This window comes from Setaria viridis, chromosome 9 (assembly GCF_005286985.2).
Source record: "Setaria viridis chromosome 9, Setaria_viridis_v4.0, whole genome shotgun sequence".
NCBI lineage: Eukaryota > Viridiplantae > Streptophyta > Magnoliopsida > Poales > Poaceae > Setaria > Setaria viridis.
The window spans coordinates 52,434,564-52,451,967 of record NC_048271.2 but is presented as its reverse complement, the minus strand read 5'-3'; the positions used below and the strand labels follow the sequence as shown (position 1 = coordinate 52,451,967).

The 17,404-nt window shown below is 43.6% G+C and overlaps 4 protein-coding genes across 8 annotated transcripts; 2 read left to right on the top strand and 2 right to left on the bottom strand.

Moving 5' to 3' along the window:
- Window positions 1–648: 648 nt before the first annotated feature.
- LOC117837082 (polyadenylate-binding protein-interacting protein 7) lies at window positions 649–6,143 on the top strand. Of its 5 annotated transcripts, none has more exons than XM_034716655.2 (8): window positions 649–886; window positions 1,051–1,178; window positions 2,136–2,746; window positions 2,822–2,907; window positions 3,629–4,022; window positions 4,120–4,190; window positions 4,772–4,893; window positions 5,597–6,143. In XM_034716655.2, the coding sequence occupies exons 3-8, from the start codon at window positions 2,152–2,154 to the stop codon at window positions 5,871–5,873; spliced, it is 1,545 nt and encodes a 514-aa protein (XP_034572546.1). In that variant the 5' UTR covers window positions 649–886; window positions 1,051–1,178; window positions 2,136–2,151; the 3' UTR covers window positions 5,874–6,143. The 5 variants fall into 5 exon arrangements, with proteins under 5 accessions (XP_034572546.1, XP_034572543.1, XP_034572544.1 ...); XM_034716652.2 differs by having other exon boundaries at window positions 4,769–4,893; XM_034716656.2 differs by having other exon boundaries at window positions 651–886; window positions 3,632–4,022.
- A 395-nt stretch (window positions 6,144–6,538) lies between these two features.
- On the bottom strand, window positions 6,539–10,069 carry LOC117837083 (proteasome subunit alpha type-6). The gene is made up of 8 exons (XM_034716657.1): window positions 9,886–10,069; window positions 9,681–9,775; window positions 9,432–9,513; window positions 8,679–8,775; window positions 8,542–8,600; window positions 8,330–8,412; window positions 8,106–8,201; window positions 6,539–6,890 (listed from the first exon to the last, which is right to left on the bottom strand). Exons 1-8 carry the CDS (start codon window positions 9,959–9,961, stop codon window positions 6,738–6,740), a joined length of 741 nt encoding a protein of 246 aa, XP_034572548.1. The 5' UTR covers window positions 9,962–10,069; the 3' UTR covers window positions 6,539–6,737.
- Window positions 10,070–10,715: 646 nt separating this feature from the next.
- Window positions 10,716–12,442, top strand: LOC117840630 (protein NEGATIVE GRAVITROPIC RESPONSE OF ROOTS). The gene is made up of 3 exons (XM_072291051.1): window positions 10,716–11,942; window positions 12,071–12,224; window positions 12,305–12,442. The coding sequence occupies exons 1-3, from the start codon at window positions 11,634–11,636 to the stop codon at window positions 12,322–12,324; spliced, it is 483 nt and encodes a 160-aa protein (XP_072147152.1). The 5' UTR covers window positions 10,716–11,633; the 3' UTR covers window positions 12,325–12,442.
- LOC117840629 (UDP-glycosyltransferase TURAN) lies at window positions 12,428–16,527 on the bottom strand. Its single transcript, XM_034721146.2, has 16 exons — window positions 16,113–16,527; window positions 15,785–15,818; window positions 15,615–15,670; window positions 15,401–15,535; window positions 14,803–14,951; window positions 14,584–14,673; window positions 14,430–14,496; window positions 14,301–14,364; window positions 14,104–14,209; window positions 13,818–13,984; window positions 13,629–13,739; window positions 13,491–13,552; window positions 13,363–13,415; window positions 13,194–13,269; window positions 12,884–13,012; window positions 12,428–12,799 (listed from the first exon to the last, which is right to left on the bottom strand). The coding sequence occupies exons 1-16, from the start codon at window positions 16,218–16,220 to the stop codon at window positions 12,788–12,790; spliced, it is 1,419 nt and encodes a 472-aa protein (XP_034577037.1). The 5' UTR covers window positions 16,221–16,527; the 3' UTR covers window positions 12,428–12,787.
- Window positions 16,528–17,404: the final 877 nt, after the last annotated feature.

The window sequence follows — 17,404 nt, the reverse complement described above, 5'->3', positions numbered from 1 at the left end:
CACTAAATATGAGCACGTGTTGAGCTGTCACTCGAACTTAAATGCCCAAGTTCCACATTATGAAATATGATTGTTTGAAATATAATCCAAACATGCTGATAAGGTAATACTAGTTAGGATCGTATGATCCTATGTATAATGCCGCTGATCCTATATGTTTTTTTTTACAAAACACGACTGAGACTCACATACACTTACATGCATACTTGTCCCTATGAAAATGATATCGACGGATACGTCATCTATCACTAAAAGACTATTGACTTTATTAAATAATAAATTTAGAAAAATACAAACACTCAGCATGTTGATGACTCAAACTAAAATGAAAAAAATCTATCAATATATCATAAGTTATCTTACCAACTAAGTTATCTTGCCTATCCAATTTACAGTATCGTGAAAACCTTTTATGGAGGCAAGGCATCACAAAAATTGCAAAGTACTACATACCGTACTATGTTTAAAGATAAATTTCAATTTGCTAGATATTTGTTGCCAGCCATAATCCTGGGGTGATGCAAATTTGGTTGCCAATCAGTTTGGCAACTTTAGTGTTTGAAATGTAAAAAAAATGTGCACCCCACCGTGATTACATTGCAAATTGCAAACTAGAGTACAAAAGAAACAGGTGCCACAGAAAATCAAAGTGGGCGTAGGGCGAAGGCAACAGGTGAAGTGTCAACGTGTGGCTGCAATCCGCCTCCGCACTCACTCCACGCACACGCCGCTATACGCTACGCCGCCGAGCGCAGCGCCGCCGGCCCCCTTCTCCCTCTCCCTCCGCCCGATCCTCAGTCCACTACTGCCGCCGGGCCGCCGCTCCTCTCTCGGCCTACTGGGGTGGAGATCCCTCCGGGTGGGGATTAGCTTCGCTTTCGTCTTGGTAAGCAATCATATCCGAGCTTGCTTCGACGGATTCCCCAGTACAAGCGGGCTTTGTTCGCAACCGAACCCTAAAATCCTTCTTCCGGTTCATCCAGTTAGTCGTAGATTTGCGTTCTGCGTGGTATCCAGCTAATCCAATCCATCAATCCGTCGTCTGTCTAGGTTCTTGTTCTTCTCCTTGAGCGGCAAAATCACTGTGGGACTTCTTGCTTTCTTGGTACCCAATCAAGGTGTGGGTGCAGTTTGTTTTCCACAATTTAGGGGGTCACGTGAAGTCTGCCCCTGCTTCGGTAGGTGTTCCTCTTGGGTCACACCTGTGCTAGCTTTTATATTTAGTAAAAGATGCTGGTTTTGGATGTTCCGTTCTCTTTCAAATTTCCGATTCATCATGTTATTTTGCTTATGGATGGTTAATGGATGTAGTAGCTGGTGCTGAATGCTTTTTGATTACAGCAGTGGTGGGCATATACTTCAATAGTTCAATTATCGTTTGATACACGGTGATGATTGTTGGATCCTTCTGCTTAGTCAACAGACAACATTGAGGAGTTTGGCGGCACATGTTTTCTTCTTTCGTGGGGTTGTTTTGTGATCAGAATATTACATTTCTAAACATTTCATGCTTAAATAGAACATCCTTTTGATTGTACTTGATATCCAATATACTAGTGGTAGAACAAAACGCATTTGCTCATAATTGGATCCCTGAGGCAGTAATAGTTCTTGATCTGCTACCTTTGTTTACTGAAATGTCAAATATGAACCATGCTTGTGCTTGTTCGAAAACAAATCCATCTGGAGTGATCAGGGATGTTCAGCCTGGCAGCATAGTTTCTTTGCTTTGTGTATGGCTGGTATCTTGTGTCCAATTTCTTATGCACAAATCTCAGTCTTTGCGATATACTTTTTCCAATGGTGTCGTAAAGTCAAATTCTGTTTGACATGGACCCTATCCTCACATTCCTACTATCCCTGCTTCTTTCTGATTTGGGTTTATGGTTTATCTGACAGTTATTTCCTTTGACTTTATGGTTCAGTTATGCTGAAGGATGTAGTGCCCATGGTAGCACGGCCTTAGGAAGGCAGTGATTTTGAGCTTTCGAGTTCTTTAGTTTATTAGTTAATTCCGCTTGAATGTATTGTGGTGAAAGCCATTTGCTTTATTTTTTGAAACAGCTTGTGCTCCTGCTAATTTTCTATGTGGAGAAATCTAACTTTTCCTACCTTTGCATAATTCTATCTAATAGGCACTTTCCCAACAGCATGTCCACAGAAGATAAGAAACTGAGTATGCTAAACAAGGGCACTGCATTGAATCCAAATGCAGAGGAATTTGTTCCTTCATCCCTTAGAACTGTCAATGACGCCTCCAGGAGATCAGATGCAGCTTTGGTTGTCTCAGGGCCATCTAAAGAAACTAGCACAGACCAGCCAGAGTCCATTATACGGAGTAATTCTGATGAAGAAGCGCATCAGTATTGGCAACAGCAGCTCCCTGATGACATCACCCCTGATTTCAAAGTCCTGGGACAAGATGAGACTTCTGGACCTGACAGTCTTACACTCACAGGCCTGTCTATAAATGACGGTATTGGTGCGTCAATGTTTTCTCCAAACCAGACACTGAGCATGCAGCACCGTGCATCCCCTTTTATCAGGGACAGACTGGGTACACGTCCAAAGATTGAGTTTTCTGGCCCAGCTTATCTGGACGAGCGTTCTCAGGCTACAATTATGAGTCCAACTGCAGGTTCCATGAGTCCAACTGCTGCTCCATGGGTTAAGACAGTAAGGAATGGGGGACAGTATAACTCAAGCAGAAGGGATGCTGGTCACTACAATGGAGATTCTAGCATTGGTATGGTAACGATTTCTGAACTTTTCTTTCATGAAGGTGGTCCTTTAAACCTAAGGTTTTTACTTGCAATATCAGGAGCTTCATTGCACAACATTACTGATGCGTATCATGGAAGCAAGCGCAGCTTAAGCTCAACTATGGATATCATGAGTCACCTGGAGGTCAGTTGCTCTGTCTTTAAGTGTCTTCATTTATCCACTATGCTGTTTGTCTCAATTCTCAAGTCATTCTGTCTTAAGTGCCTTAATTTATCCACTATACTGTTTGTCCCAGGCTGCTCGGTTCAAAAGTTGCATACTTGCATATCTCTTGTTCAGTAACATCATATCGCCAACAAATTTACTATCTATGTGCAACTAATGTATCACTTATGGGTCCAGTAACCTATTTTATCTTGGTTGATTAGATCTGAATTCTGGAAACATCACTTAAGATTCATTTAGTGTTCGAAGAACAACATAAACTGATTCTTTTTAGAGCAGATCAATCATAGATATGGACTGACAATTCATGTATCATGCTGTTAGATCTATGTTTAGGTGTAGTGGCACTAGTAGTTTGAATGTGGCAAATTGGTTATATCCTAGGAGGAACAGAACATCTTCTCCCTCCTTGATCTCTCTCTTCTTTTTCTCAAACCGGTCCGAGAGCTGTCTGTCATTATATCCCCACTCTTGATCTCTCGACGGAACTCTTCATTGTGACTCGATATAATAACAGGACGACTCTTGTTTTGATCTTCTGCTAACAAAATTGCATATGCCTTTTTGCTGATGTATATTATTCTACCTTTGAGCATGCTTCGTGGAAATGGCTATTACCTGTGTTTACTGTACGAAATCTCCATCAAATATTCGCTAAGTATTATTGTATCATTAATAGCAGAATAAAGTTGATGGACGTCTCAGTCAGAACCTCAGGTCACTGTCATTTGGACATTCAAGTCCTCCATCACCAGCATCATATGGCCAAAATGGTCTTGGGAACTATAATAAAGAAGCTTTTGGCCTGCCAAACAGTCCATATAGATCTCATTCAGCTATACTCACAGAAGATGTTGTTTCACCCTCAACTGGACGTGAACATGTATCCCTGGATGCTCCTAGAGGAAGGTACAAGACGGCTAATGTGCCTATTTCTGGTTTTGGTTCAAGCAGAGGTTCTCAGTTGTTGGGTGGCTCGTATAATGGTCATCATGATATGATCTCAACCAATACCCTACAAAACATAGCTGGAATTCAGACAGGACCAGCTTGGCTTGAAAATGATGCTGCGGGTAGTGCTCTCGAATTACAATATGCTTTTTATGAACCGTTACCAAATCACATGGCTTGCATATTTGCCTTATGATTTAAACTTGTTTGTGATGACAGCAAGCGCATATTTGGAACCAAAGGATGAAGTTCATGATCTTGCAAGCCTGCGGCATGCATTTCTGGAACAGGTAGATAAGCCACTGTGACATACTACACTAATAGAATATTTCAAGCAAAATTTTTTTTGTGCATGCTATTTTTAATATGACTTGTAAGAGAATGCACGCTATCATCCGGAACAGTTCCGTCAAGAAAATCTGGAACAGTCCTGCATAGTGTTTAACATTGAAATTTAGTTGCCTTAGTATTTCACAGATTCTCAGTTCAATTATGATCAGTCCCACTTTTCCACCTAAAAATGGTTATACTGCTGAAAAAGGTGATATGTTTTGCCACATGGTAAATTTTGGAATTGCGGGACAACTAGAGTTGAATAGTTGTTTGTGCTAAGTAGAACAATCGACTACCAGTATTGTTCACTTTTAAAAAAAAACAATTATAAATAATGTTACCTTGCATTGACTTTAGACAATATGAGGTTACCTTGCAATGTGGTTTGCAGCTACTTTTTTGGACTAACTTGGTATGGACATTACATTGTTTTTTATGGAGGTAGAACAATTCTAGGTTCACATATGTAGACTGATGTTCAATCTAGTGGCTTACCGACCAGTGAGAACTTTTCTCTATGTGATTAAAATTTTAGCAGGATAGGCAGGCTTTTCTGACTGGCAACAACCCATTAGCAAAGGATCTGACGTTGAAGGAGCTATACAATATGCAAAGCAGGTTGGCTCAGGAGAAGGCTAGAGAAACATCATATCGACAAAGGTCAGCTATAAAATTTTTAGTTGATGGCATCTATATAATTAAATATACGGTGTAGGCACATATATCTTCAAAAGAATGCAGTGCATGTGCTTTGAACACATCTATAATGCTTTTCTGTGGACTTCCAAAAACTGAATTAGGTAGGCTTCTTGGGTACACAACTGAACATGTAGTTCTCAGTCCCAATCACCAGTGATGATTAAAAGATCCGTATGCACAGTATCTATTTGGATGTAAGTTTCACTCTGTTTTTTTATTCATGTCATTAGGGTAAGGATAGCTGCCTGTTCACTATTAAATTTGTTAAAATGTGTATGACATTGCAACTTTCATACATAATACTCCCTCCATTTCAAATTGTAAATCGTTTTTGGTTTTCTAGATACATAGTTTTTCCTATGTATCTAGACATCTAGATGCATAGCAAAACCTATAGATCTAGAAAAACCAAGACGACTTACAATTTGGAATGGAGGGAGTAGCTCACTGGCCGAGCCTTTTGCAGTTATTGGATAGTGACTTCCTTTAAAACTGTATAAACAGTGTCCATGCTAATTGCCATTCTATGTCATGTTTTATAAATGGATCAAGCATGCTATCTTCAACTACAACAGGACTTCAACACATGTGAACTTCCGTAGTCGATCAGCTCAAGATGTTTAGTACTGCATTTATAGTAATCAATTTCCTGTGTTCCCACCAGGTTCCAGATGCCAGAGCTGCAAGGCCTCATCCAGGAGCAAAACCCCCCAATTGACCTGTGCGGCCTTCACGTCAGTGAGGCGCTACACGTCCTCAACTACGAGCTCAACAACCGGAGGAAGATCGTGCGGTCCACCGGTCGCCGGTTCCAGGCCATCATCATATCAAGCGCCCGCACCCCAGCGAGGCTGAACGCTGCCGTGGAGCAGTACCTCCTGGAGCACGGCCTACACTACACGCAGGCGCAGCCAGGCCTCTTCCGTGTCCTGCTGCAGTGATGAAACGGGACGGGAAGGTCTAGGTGATGTTCGCGAACAGGATCTGATGAAAAGGGAAAAAAAAAGTTTGACTTGTACTTTTGTATATGGCAGAGGTGGCTAGCAGAATAGAAGCGTTAAGATAGCTCCTGTAATATTCGTATATCAGGCTTTTTGTCAGCAAATGTATACATCGTAAAATTTGCGGTAAAATTTGCGGAGTTAGGGGATATGTTCGTTCACAATCGTTTCAACCCCAAAATCTTGGATGCATAGCGTGCGGTATGCTCATGATCTGTCTGCCTGTGATGCTTATCGGGAGACGGGAGGTCATATCTACCGTTGTCTCACTACTTTTTTTTAACTGAAAAACAAATCCACTAAACCTCCAATGTTGCAAAATCGTCAGCAACCATCATCTGAATACAATGCGGTAGACTGTCCTGAACATGAGGTGGCAAGAGCATGTGCTATTTTGTTGCATCTAGGAACTAGGATTGAACTAATTGGAGTACTATAAAATGTCATGCCGGAGAAGATCCTTTGGCTGGAAGAACAAATATTGAGGAGAGCACTGCTTGTTTCGCCATCAGGGCTACAAGCAAAACGAGTTTTTCTGAATACATGGGACTAAAAGCTATAAACGCGTTCAGTACGTACCAAATAATCAACGTTCAGGCACGCTATTAGAAAAGCATAATCAAACCATTGCAAATTCAACCACATAGAAAGATGAAGCAACGAGTACATTTGGGAGGGGCTTGTTTTCAGTGTTAGACATAAAATGGTCCACTCAGTGTTCCTTTCCTGGCTATGAAATGAAATGACAGTATCGAAGCACAATGGCACGTCGCGGTGTGACTGACATGTCCAACATATGGCAGCTCAGTCCCGTTCACTAATGGCCGTCAGGTGCTGATCGATCTCCTCTGTTGTGAGCGCTCTGAAAACACGGTCTTCTTTTCTCACAACACCAACCTCGATCTCAGTGGCCTTGAAATCTTCCTGGAGAACTGATTGCAACGCAGAGATTGCAATCTAAAAAAACATAGGACATAAGTTAGCAAAGAATCACCACATCAACTTCTACATGATAGTTTGAAAACAGAAAAGCGAACAACAGGGGGGCTGGATTGACAAGCAACTGAAGAATGAAGTATCAATAGCATGTAGCTTCAGAAACTATAGCACAGCTACATCAATGAGCTGCATTACCAGCTCAATATACAACCGCGCTGTGGAACAATTGGCTATATTTACAGATAGGGTTGGATATCGAGCCAGCTCGGCTCGGCTCAGCTCAGCTTGAGCTGGCTCATTAAGATAACGAGCTGGCGGTCAGGCTCGGCTCGGCTCGTTTGCCAGCTCGAGCTGGCTCGTTTGGCTCGTGAGCCAGCTCGATAACATAGGAGCGCACATCTCCAGGCCAAGCAAGTATAAGCACCAGCATTTCAGCAACAACGCAAAATCAAATTAGAATCGTCTGTATATTTAGTATAGATTGTCAATAGTCAATCCAAACAACAACAGATATTGGAAAAGAATCAAATCCGAAATGTTTGCTAATCCCCGAAAATTCCAACGCAAATCAGTCTAGGTTCACTGGATCCTTGGCCTCCGATTCCCTGCAAGCTGCAGCTCCCGGTAATTGAGCTGTTCGTGTGTTCCCACGGCCACAAAAGTAAAAGAAAGAGAGAAGCAGGGAAATAAAAGAAAAAGAAAAATTGGACTGGGCCAACCGGAGCAAGAGAGGGTCATGGGAGAGAGGGAGGGCCTTGGCGCTCTTGGGGGCAGACCGTGGACAGGGCGAGGACGAGCGGCCGTTGCCGCCGCACGCGCCCAGCAGAGAGAGGTGAGGAGAGAGGATTGTGCGTGTAGGGTTTGAGGAGTTGAGGGCATCATAATATACCATGGACGAGTTGGGCTGGGCTGTGGGGTGTTTCGTGGGCCTATGTCGCTGCTATTTTCTTATTGGGCCATTACAAACTCTAGCTCATTTTGGCTCGCGAGTAGCTCGCGAGCAGGCTCGAGTTGGCTTGTTATAGGTACCGAGCTAAAATCTTGGCTCAGCTCGTTAAAAATTCCCAACGAGCCGAGCCGAGTCGAGCGAGCTAGCGAGCTTTGAGTTTTTTGTCCAGCCTTATTTACAACTCTTAAGTGCATGCTAATGTCCGTACAATTAGTTGTTTGGACAATTGGTTGCAGCATGTATAATATTTTTAAACAAAAAAAGAACGCTTTGTTCAACATTACCTGAACAGTTTCGTCATAGGTGAATTGTGGATCATCTTTCATTTTCTTCTCCAGAAAATTTATTGCTTCCTGCTCCTTGAGGCCTGCACTAGTTGCCTGAAAGAAAATGTCAGCATATTGATTAATTGTTAATAAATATCCAGTAGAGACAAGGTAACTCGACATTCAGCAATATTCATTATTAAGAAACAAATGCAAGGCAGTGTAGCAAAAAACCCATATACCTTATGCCCAAAAAAGTGACCAGCAGGGTCGCACTTGAAGAGTTGAGCATTTTTCTCTTCGTCATAGCCCAAGACCATAGCAACTGAAGAATGTAGCAAAAGAAAATGAACATGATGGGCAAGCCATAAGCTGACTGAACACTAGAACACTATATAGTAGAATGACAAAAGCTTGATGGAATAGCAAGCATGTATTGTGTGATGATACTAACCTACTCCAAGGGGTCTCATGTAGGCATGCTGCGTGTAAACTTGTGCTTTGTCAGCAATCCTGAAAAATCAGATAAATAATGTTGGCTTATAGCTACTGCTGCACAAAGCACGAGCTTGAATAAGGAAAGCCCAGTACCATTTTGCTAACACATCTACAGGCATCTCATAACCCCATTTGAAACGAAACTCAGCTGCTTCGTTCCTTGCTTGGTAAACCAATGACCTTGCGTCAGCTGGGAATAAAACAACAAATTGCACTATCAGTCAGATAAAAAAAATGTGTTCTATTACTATTAAACAGGGCAACATGCGAAAGCAGCAAGGTGGTAACCAGTGCTCTGAGTAACTAGATGAGTGTCCTTAAGGTGAAATACACAGTAACAGATTAATTGAGATTTTGCAGAAGACCATTGCTTTACAAAATTGCTAAGGATAAACAGATGTGGCATGAAATCAATTGTTTCCACATTTACAAGTGACTGAACCTCACAAAATCATAACACACACTCTAGCCTAAAGTTTCAAATTAGCAGTTGTATATGCAATTAAAAAGCCTTAAACTCCTAAATTGGAGCTTCAGCCATATGATCATAATGCGGCTAAAAATAACTGTAATTTTGACAATGAACTCCCAGAGATGCAGCTTAATTTAATAAAACAAAAAACATGGATAAGCAAATTATAAATCCAACTTATGCTGACCTATCTATTTAGAGACAGCAATATTAACAGCCAAGCTCCACTGGCTTGTCACAAAATTGATATCTAGAACCCCCACGATTCGATGAACTTAGGGCAACTTTTCATTGCTGACGGCATCAAAATAAATTCCGCACCTAACAGCACTACTAACCAAGTAATGATGTGCACCAGAGCACAATAACCATACCTGTAAGGCCAGTGGCAAGCAATCCGATGTACTTGGTGATTGGGAACAGGTGGGTCACGCTCGTCTGATCCAGCAACTTATCCTGCACACATAAGAAGTTAGGGTCAGGCCACATGAAACAATCAATCCAACCGAGTCCGCAGAGAGCTGCAATCTTTTTCAGTGCAGAACCGCGCATCAGGGTATAGAAACGACAGGATCAGGCGCAAAGCCCCGATCGATCGAGGCTAGCGTCGCTTAACAACTCACCGGCACTTTCTTCTGGGTGACGACGCAGACGGAGTCCGCGCCGCGGACGCCGATCGACGTGACCCCCGCCGACTTCACCGCCTTGAACGCGTACTCTGCGCAAACCGAACGACACAGCTCAGGCGCCGTCGAACTCCCACGAGTTCCCCCCAGATCTAAGCAAGTATAAAGAAAAAGAAGGAGCTAGGGTTTTGGGGTCACGCACCGACTTGGTAGAGGCGGCCCTCGGGGGAGAAGATGGTGATGTGGCGGTCGTAGCCCGCGCCCGTGCCGCGGCTCATCTCGCCGGCCGCCGGAAGATCTCGCCGGAGCTGGGTGTGGTGAGCGGCGAGGGTGTGCTTTTATGTGCTGCTCTCTCTTGGGACCTTCTTCGGGTACACGACTATACGCCGCCCGGCGGCTCGCTCTTCTTATTCCGCAAGAAGAAGAGAGCCCGTTCGGGTCCAACCCAGACCCGACCCGGACGATAGCGTGGGCCCCTTCGCACCAGCCCGTTCGGCTCGGAATGGGCCAATAATAGCCAGGGCTGTCAAGGCCGAGGCCCAACGAGCCAAGCCGAGCTGGAATCGAGCCAGCCCAACCAGTTCGATATACCGCGAGCTCTGGGTTTTTCGACGGCTCTTTTGGATGCACCCGGACGACGAACGATCAGCACATTAACGTGCAGGGAAGACAAATCATCTTCCCACTTGTGTTTAGCGCCTGTGATCGAAACGGGCCTTCGATTCTTGACAGTAGTCTTAAGTCCTTAACAGTAGGCATAATCAATTGTTGAGGAGAATCCTGCAGTTCTGGCAGCAGAACGTCCAGTCTGTTTAACTTTCAGAGTTTCAGTTTCAGTTATGGCTTGCAACTTCCATTTATGCAACGGCTCAAATTTGTCGGTGGCGCCTGAATTTTTTTCTTTTTTCTTTACCAGTGGCGATTTCTGACTAGCAGAGCAGGGCGATTTTATATTTCAACAGAATCAACATGCAGTGACAGGATGAGTTTACAGTTCTTGCAACTTGACAGTGAGTCATGCTGACCTCCTGCTACTTGCCGACAACCGGAGGACACTTGGAGAGAGCTCCATGCCTCCATCGACGCATCGATAACACAAAATATGGCTGCAGGGAGCTTCACAAAACCTGCGGCCAAGTTTGTCACACGCCAATGTTCCTTGCAGACTTCGAAAACGCATGGGATCTATCTTTTTTTGCTCGACTCTCTACGCATCCGTCCATCTACTTTTCTGGCTAATATCAAGTTTCCATTAAACGGGATAGATCTTCCTCGATGCAAGCGTTTGCTTCCAATGGAGTCAAAGTTGGGAATGTGTGCGGATGGGCTACAAAATTGCTCCCAGTTTGCTGGACACATCACTGGCCATGAGCTTCTGCTGAGGTGCAGGTGCAGTCCTTAACCAGATTTTCCTGAGCTCTGAGCAAAGTTCGTGCCCCTATATATACACCTGCATCATTCATGCGCCTGCTATCAAGCTCATTCACCTACATTTCTCCAAGCTTCCGCCTTCTTGTACAAGAGGGGTAGAGGGCAGTAGTAATCATGGGGGTACGCGTTCATTCTCTGTTTCATCTGAACTTCTCTTATGGCTGGATGATGGGTGTAAATTCTGGCTGCTGCTGGTGCAGGTTCTCAACTGGATGCAGACCAAGCTTCATGGATCGCATCGCAGCAGAAGGAAATCGGAGTTCAGCGCAGACTCGGCTCGGCGTAAGTGACAGGCTGCGATGGCAGCGAGGAACTGAGGGCTGTAATTTCAGTCTCCAAAAGAGGAAAACAAAAAAGTTCCTGAGTTTCAGCGTATCTAATAAGCTGGAAGTCTGAAACAGCATTCTTTCAAGTTCAGTACAGCTGAAACTCACACTTACACTCCCCTGTCTTGCAGCTGCTGATACCTCCAGTGGCCTTCCTCAGACCGACAAGCTCAACGACGGCTGGAGTGCAGCAATGCTGTCGATCGGGACTTTCGGGATGAAGGAAGGGCACAGACTGAAAAGCTGTGGACGTTTTGACGAACTCAACAAGCTGCAGGAGGAGCTGAAATCGCTCGTCAGAGCCAGAGGAGCCGACACAGCAGACGAACTGGGCAGGGTACATCACCTGCAACTCGAGAGGCTTCTGAGCTGCTCTTCCAGTTCCAAGAATGGAGGCATTGTTCGGCAGAGATCGTTTAGGAAACTTACAAGAAGAACCCTCGGTGGTTTCCTGCCCAGGCCGAGCTTCAGGGAAACTGTACCACAAACGAGATTTAACGAGGTGCTTCTTCTTTTTTTAAGAAAAAATTTTAACGAGGTGCTATGGAGTTCAAATTCTCTGGGCATTCAGAACCGACCGAATTGATTCAGGATTCAGAGTTACTCATGTATGGTTTTCGTGTTTGACAGATTATCTGGGGATTGCTCCTCAAGAACGCGCACCCTCAGAGCTCGTCGTTCAACAATCCTGTAATGAGGGATGATCGAGCAGTCCAGATGGGCCGGAAAGGCGAGGCGGAGGTCGAGGATGAAGCGGGCAAATGGATCAGAACAGATTCAGAGTGTAAGTTCTTTTGATATAAAAGGAGAATGTTTGTAGCAGGGTTTGCAAGGAAACACTGACATATCCTTTCGATTCTCCAGACATCGTGTTAGAGATCTGAACTTCCAGGATGGAAGCATAGAGGAGAGAACCGGTTCCTTGTACAATTTTGTTTGGTACAAGCCTGCCTGCAAATGATCTTACCAGATGGCCTTCAACGCAAGGAAAACAATACGGTTTTCTATGTTTTTGCTTGTATCATGGAACAGGCTAGAGATATTCCAATATGGTACAGTATCAAACAATCTATTGTAATATACATCCCGAAACAATTTAGTCACGTGCTCAGCAAAGAGTACATTTTTCCAGTCTAAAACGGAAAGAGCTTTTTAGCTCTAAAATTGACCAAATACATGGTCACTGAATTAGATTTGCTATGGAGATGCACATCGTAGCAACTCATCCTGGCAGCAGCTGCTGAAAGCAAAGAGTACCCTTTTAGCGCACCTCTGGTGCACCTATATCTGTTTTTCTGGAATCAAACAACTGTCTTTTTTATACTATGTTAGCACACATCTGGCATCTCATCCACAGACCTGCAAATTTGGATATGAAATAAGATAAGGACTAAGTTGATGAGTGTACACCACAAATCTAGTAAGCGATGTTTGAGCACTTGCCTGGTTCACCAAAGGTAGTGCGCTAGTTTCCCATTCTGTTGACCATTTCGAAGATGATGCTGTATCCATGGCACCTTCTTTGAGGGATTTCAAGGCAACGCATTCTTCTGGAAACCCCTTAAAGAGCATCTGCATTGTTTCAAAACCGCAAACATTAGCATCAGCTTTGATGACAAAATATAAGTCATGCAAATATGGTCCTACTTTTTCTTAAGAAAAGAGTAAGTTGTCATAAATTCATATTCCACACAAGTTAAAGCAATCATTCAGTGAAATGACATGAAAACTTATAAATGCAAGTGATCCTGACCATAAGTTCATCGGCAAGCTCCGAAGATGTTGAGAAAAGAAGACCATTTTTGTTTACTTTTACAAGCTCCTCGATGCTGCAAACAGAACAGGAAGCTTAATGCTTCAGTGAAAAACTGAAAACTATTCAAAGCAAAATTTGCAAATCAAATAACTAAGAACTGGGTTACCAGGAGAAAGAAGCAGCACAAACTGGCAATCCACATCCAAACATATCAACCACCTAAAACACTCAGGTTATAATCAGGCTAACAAAAACTCTTCATCCTTTTAGCTAAAACAAGTATTTAAGAGTAACCTTCATAGGTAGGTCCAGCCCTGACGAAGATGTATGCAACGATACTCCTAGATCAGCTGACCCTGCAATATTAAAAATGTCAAGTCTTAAATGCTTAGAATGCCTTCAGGTTGTGGTAGGCTGTAACAGCTGGCATACCAAGCAATAGAGGGTAGTCCTCTATTGCGAGCCACATCGTCCGGAAGGCAACACGTCGCAACTTCAACCTTTTTATCTGATTCTCATATTTCTTCCTATCAGGTCCTTTACCTAGAAAATTGTAAAACATGGAAAATCAAACAATGCATAAACTTTGGTTATTCAAGTTCATAGTAGAATGGATTATACCAGTGATAATGAACAGTAATCTTGGGTAGACAAATTGCTTTCCCTTCTTGATATCAGTCCAAAGTTGCCCCTCATCCATTGAATCATCTTCACCTAAAGTTGCAGCAACACGCCTATCATACATCAGTGCTGCTTCCAGAAGTATGCTGAAATCTTCGTCCGGTGTCCTATAAACAAATGTGGTAAAGATTTAGCCTTTCTCATATTTGAACTATCCATTTGATAATCACATGCAGAGAACATAAAGAAGAATATAGCAATGACTGCACAGTTCAAGAGAACGGACCAGCTTGTGCTGCTCACGACAAGTGCGGGTCTGTTAGGCTTCAAAACAATTTCACCATCAATCTTACTGATAAAGACATTAGTGTTGATGTCTTCCACTTCTTTCTCTGTAATATACAATCAGGCAACACGAAATGAACCAAAGAAAAATAAGCTTAAAACATAAAAAATGCTCTGATTGATTGAGGAAAAACATACCCACAGATATGCAATCAGCATTGCCCATAGCACTACAAATGGCATTCCCTAACCTGCTAAACAACTATTACGTGTCTTAAGGTCACATGTGGTACGGCAAGGAGGAGAAAACTCAAAATAGATGCTCACCCCATGTTTCTCCATCATCGAAGCAGGGTGGAAAAATTCAGGAGATTGATCATAAAGAACCGTCGCTCTGGAATTGAAAACTATGTTAGTACAAATTACAAAAAAAAAAGCCATTCGTATATATAAGGAAAACTATGTTGAAGTTTGACTGAACCTGATTCCCCAATTTTGGGCAAGCTCATGCTGCATTGCTTTTGTAACACAAAGAGCGCCATCAGCCATCTGTCCAAAGTGCTTCTCAAACCTAGAATACAGAATACATTACTATAGTAACACATATATTCAAGTACAGGAACAAATTTCTAGAACACCATGTTCAATATGCTATGTTAATGTTAACAACAGATCAACCAAACAGGGCAAGATGGATTACCAGAAATAGATTTTGACTACAATGTGACTTCTGCCATGAGATAATCCCAGCAATGTATATCCGAAGTTATGCCAATCCACAATAAATTTAGCACCTCTTAGCCAGCTTGCCAGTTTTACAGCAGCAAGCGTTGGAACAGAGGGTGGATTCTATTGGAGAAAAGATAAACAGATAACTGAATAAGGTATCCCATTGTATCACAAAGCATGCAGTTGAGAACTTTGAGGCTATGTCAAACAAAAAGGAAATTAAGTAAATATCAAACAAAAAAAATACTCTAGGCGACTAAAACCTACATCCCTCATGGTACAAAACTACAATATAATCTGCTAGAAGATGAGACAGGAGCATCTTCTGCAACAACAGAGGTATGAGTTGGATTAAACAACTTCACAAATGTACTACACAAAGCATAGCCAGCGAAAAATGTCAGAAACAGGGCAGCATAATTACTGCATAGCATGATCTCCAACTTAAGCCAGGCATGAAGACATAAGTTTACTTCGCATGAAGGGTGGATGTGATGTTTAAATTGATAGTGATTGTGCATGGTGTCCGTGGTATTTTCATACACATAGATAAGGAATTTGAAAATAACCTGAACAAGAAGGACATCAGGCCGAGGAATCTTAAAACAAAGGAACCAAACCAGCAAAACAAACTGGACAGCAGCTTTAAGTAGAAGTGCCAGGGCACCAGATATCTTTGAAATTCCTGTTAACTTCACTGTTTTCTGAAGATAGAAAAAATCAAGTTAATGCAGCAATAGAAAATACAATGCACGGCAGCAGAATAATCTCCAACATCAATACCATCTCATGGATGTGAATTGATGGATTCTCTCTCAATGACAGGTGAGGATCACTTCCTGTTCATTTACACAATGTCAGATCTCTACAACAGAGGCCAGCATAAATAGATTCCAACTACAGAATTCGAATAGACTATTGAATGTGAAACGAAATTGTGAAGAAAACAGTACCTCCATTTGCAACAATGTCCACTTCCATGCCAGCCTGTGAAGAAGGTGAACAAAGGATCAACGATGATAAAATGGGGAAGATAACATATGTTACCGCACTAGAATTGAATGCTTAATGTTCTGAATAGCAAGGGATATGTAACTATAAATACTCTTTCTCCCACCCCGTCGCTCCAAAATCTTTCACGGCTAATACAATATGCATATACCACTTGTCTTGAGGAACGGAAACAACCTCACGTATGAAGCTGGAGAGATCACTCCCGTCCAATCCAACATTCCAAAGGGAACAGAGCTAAAACTAGATGGTGGATTTAGGAGGGTTTACCTGGTTGGCGAGTGAGAGGGAGTGGTACTGCATGCGCGGGCTGCGGCCGATGTCGCCCAGCACCACTACTGCCGCGCGCTTCCTCCTCCCCGCCGCCGACGCCGCCATCGCCGTCCCCGTCGGCCTACGGATCCGCGATTGGAACCGAAAAGAGCTTGTCACCGATCCAAGGGCCCCACGCCCAGCCCACCCCCGCCGCCGGTGGGCCTAGTACAGGGGACGCAGTTAGAGCTTGGAGCGGGCAAGATCACGGGGAGAGGGGGGGAAGAGGAGTTGGACTCCCAGCAGCGGAGGCGGAGCACAGCGACGAGCCGGCGGAGCGGCGGGCGAGGCCCGTGTTTCCCTGGCTGGAGGATAGAGGAACGCCGAGGTTGCGGATCTGCTGATGATCGGACGGCTCCTGTGCATCCTGTCCTGACTTGACGGCAGATCTTGCAGGGTGATTGTGCCATAAGTAACAAAACTTGATTTGGGGTTAGATTTTTCAAGACACTGGTTATAATTTTGGAGTTATCTTAAGTCCTCCAAACTATAAGTTGTTTTAGAGTTATCTTAAGTCAAACTTTTTTATATTTGAAAAAAATTATAGAAAATGTACAACCAAACATTGATTACAGTTCTCTCAAAAAGGAAAGCTACGAACCCACCAAGGCACCAACAAAATCACACTTTGATGTCACCGTCTCGGTAGCAGGCAGTGTGCCAGCCGGAGGGGAGGTCGGAACGCGCGTTTGGACCTGTTTGGTTTGAGTTGATTATGCATAAGCAACTTAAAATAATCAAATAAGTTGCTTATGAAATCAATCACTCTGGTTTATAGGGTTGCTTATTATAAGTAAATAAGCAACTCTTGGGTTGCTTATGGTTGCTTATGGGGACTAAAAGGTGCACTTTACACCTCCTGCCCTCATTCAATGCACCCTACCCCTCTCTCTCCCCTCCCCATCACCACTGACCAGCTCACCAGCCGTCGCGCCACCCGCCGCCGCTCCCGCCTGCCGCCGCCGCTCCTGGCCGCCGCCCGCCCCCGCGCAGACCCGCCGCCACCCGCCGCCGGCCCCCGGGATCAGGCGTGTGCAGGAAGAAGAAGGGTGAGAGGCAAATTGGAGGGGTAGCAACACAAGGAGCAAATATAACAATGTCCATCTCATAAGCAAGGGTATCCAAACAGCTAGACTAAAAATAAGCAACTTTTAAGCAACTTTAAGTTGCTTACTCAAACCAACCAAACAGTCCCTTTATCCGGCCGGGTGGCGCTTTACGGGAACCATGGGGCTCCGCTGCGCTCTCTA

Bases quoted from the DNA above. Each gene is read 5' to 3' on its own strand.
- LOC117837082 (XM_034716653.2), top strand. From the start codon at position 2,152: ATGTCCACAGAAGATAAGAAACTGAGTATGCTAAACAAGGGCACTGCA. The intron at 2,908-3,628 runs GTCAGTTGCTCT...TATCATTAATAG, and splicing joins ATATCATGAGTCACCTGGAG to CAGAATAAAGTTGATGGACG. The intron at 4,894-5,596 runs GTCAGCTATAAA...TGTTCCCACCAG, and splicing joins GAAACATCATATCGACAAAG to GTTCCAGATGCCAGAGCTGC.
- LOC117837083 (XM_034716657.1), bottom strand. From the start codon at position 9,961: ATGAGCCGCGGCACGGGCGCGGGCTACGACCGCCACATCACCATCTTC. The intron at 8,776-9,431 runs GTATGGTTATTG...TTTTATTCCCAG, and splicing joins GCTTGCCACTGGCCTTACAG to CTGACGCAAGGTCATTGGTT. The intron at 8,202-8,329 runs GTATATGGGTTT...ATTTTCTTTCAG, and splicing joins GTCACTTTTTTGGGCATAAG to GCAACTAGTGCAGGCCTCAA.
- LOC117840630 (XM_072291051.1), top strand. From the start codon at position 11,634: ATGCTGTCGATCGGGACTTTCGGGATGAAGGAAGGGCACAGACTGAAA. The intron at 11,943-12,070 runs GTGCTTCTTCTT...CGTGTTTGACAG, and splicing joins CACAAACGAGATTTAACGAG to ATTATCTGGGGATTGCTCCT. The intron at 12,225-12,304 runs GTAAGTTCTTTT...TCGATTCTCCAG, and splicing joins GATCAGAACAGATTCAGAGT to ACATCGTGTTAGAGATCTGA.
- LOC117840629 (XM_034721146.2), bottom strand. From the start codon at position 16,220: ATGGCGGCGTCGGCGGCGGGGAGGAGGAAGCGCGCGGCAGTAGTGGTG. The intron at 14,497-14,583 runs GTTCAGTCAAAC...TTTCAATTCCAG, and splicing joins GCCCAAAATTGGGGAATCAG to AGCGACGGTTCTTTATGATC. The intron at 13,013-13,193 runs GTCAGGATCACT...GAAACAATGCAG, and splicing joins AGCTTGCCGATGAACTTATG to ATGCTCTTTAAGGGGTTTCC.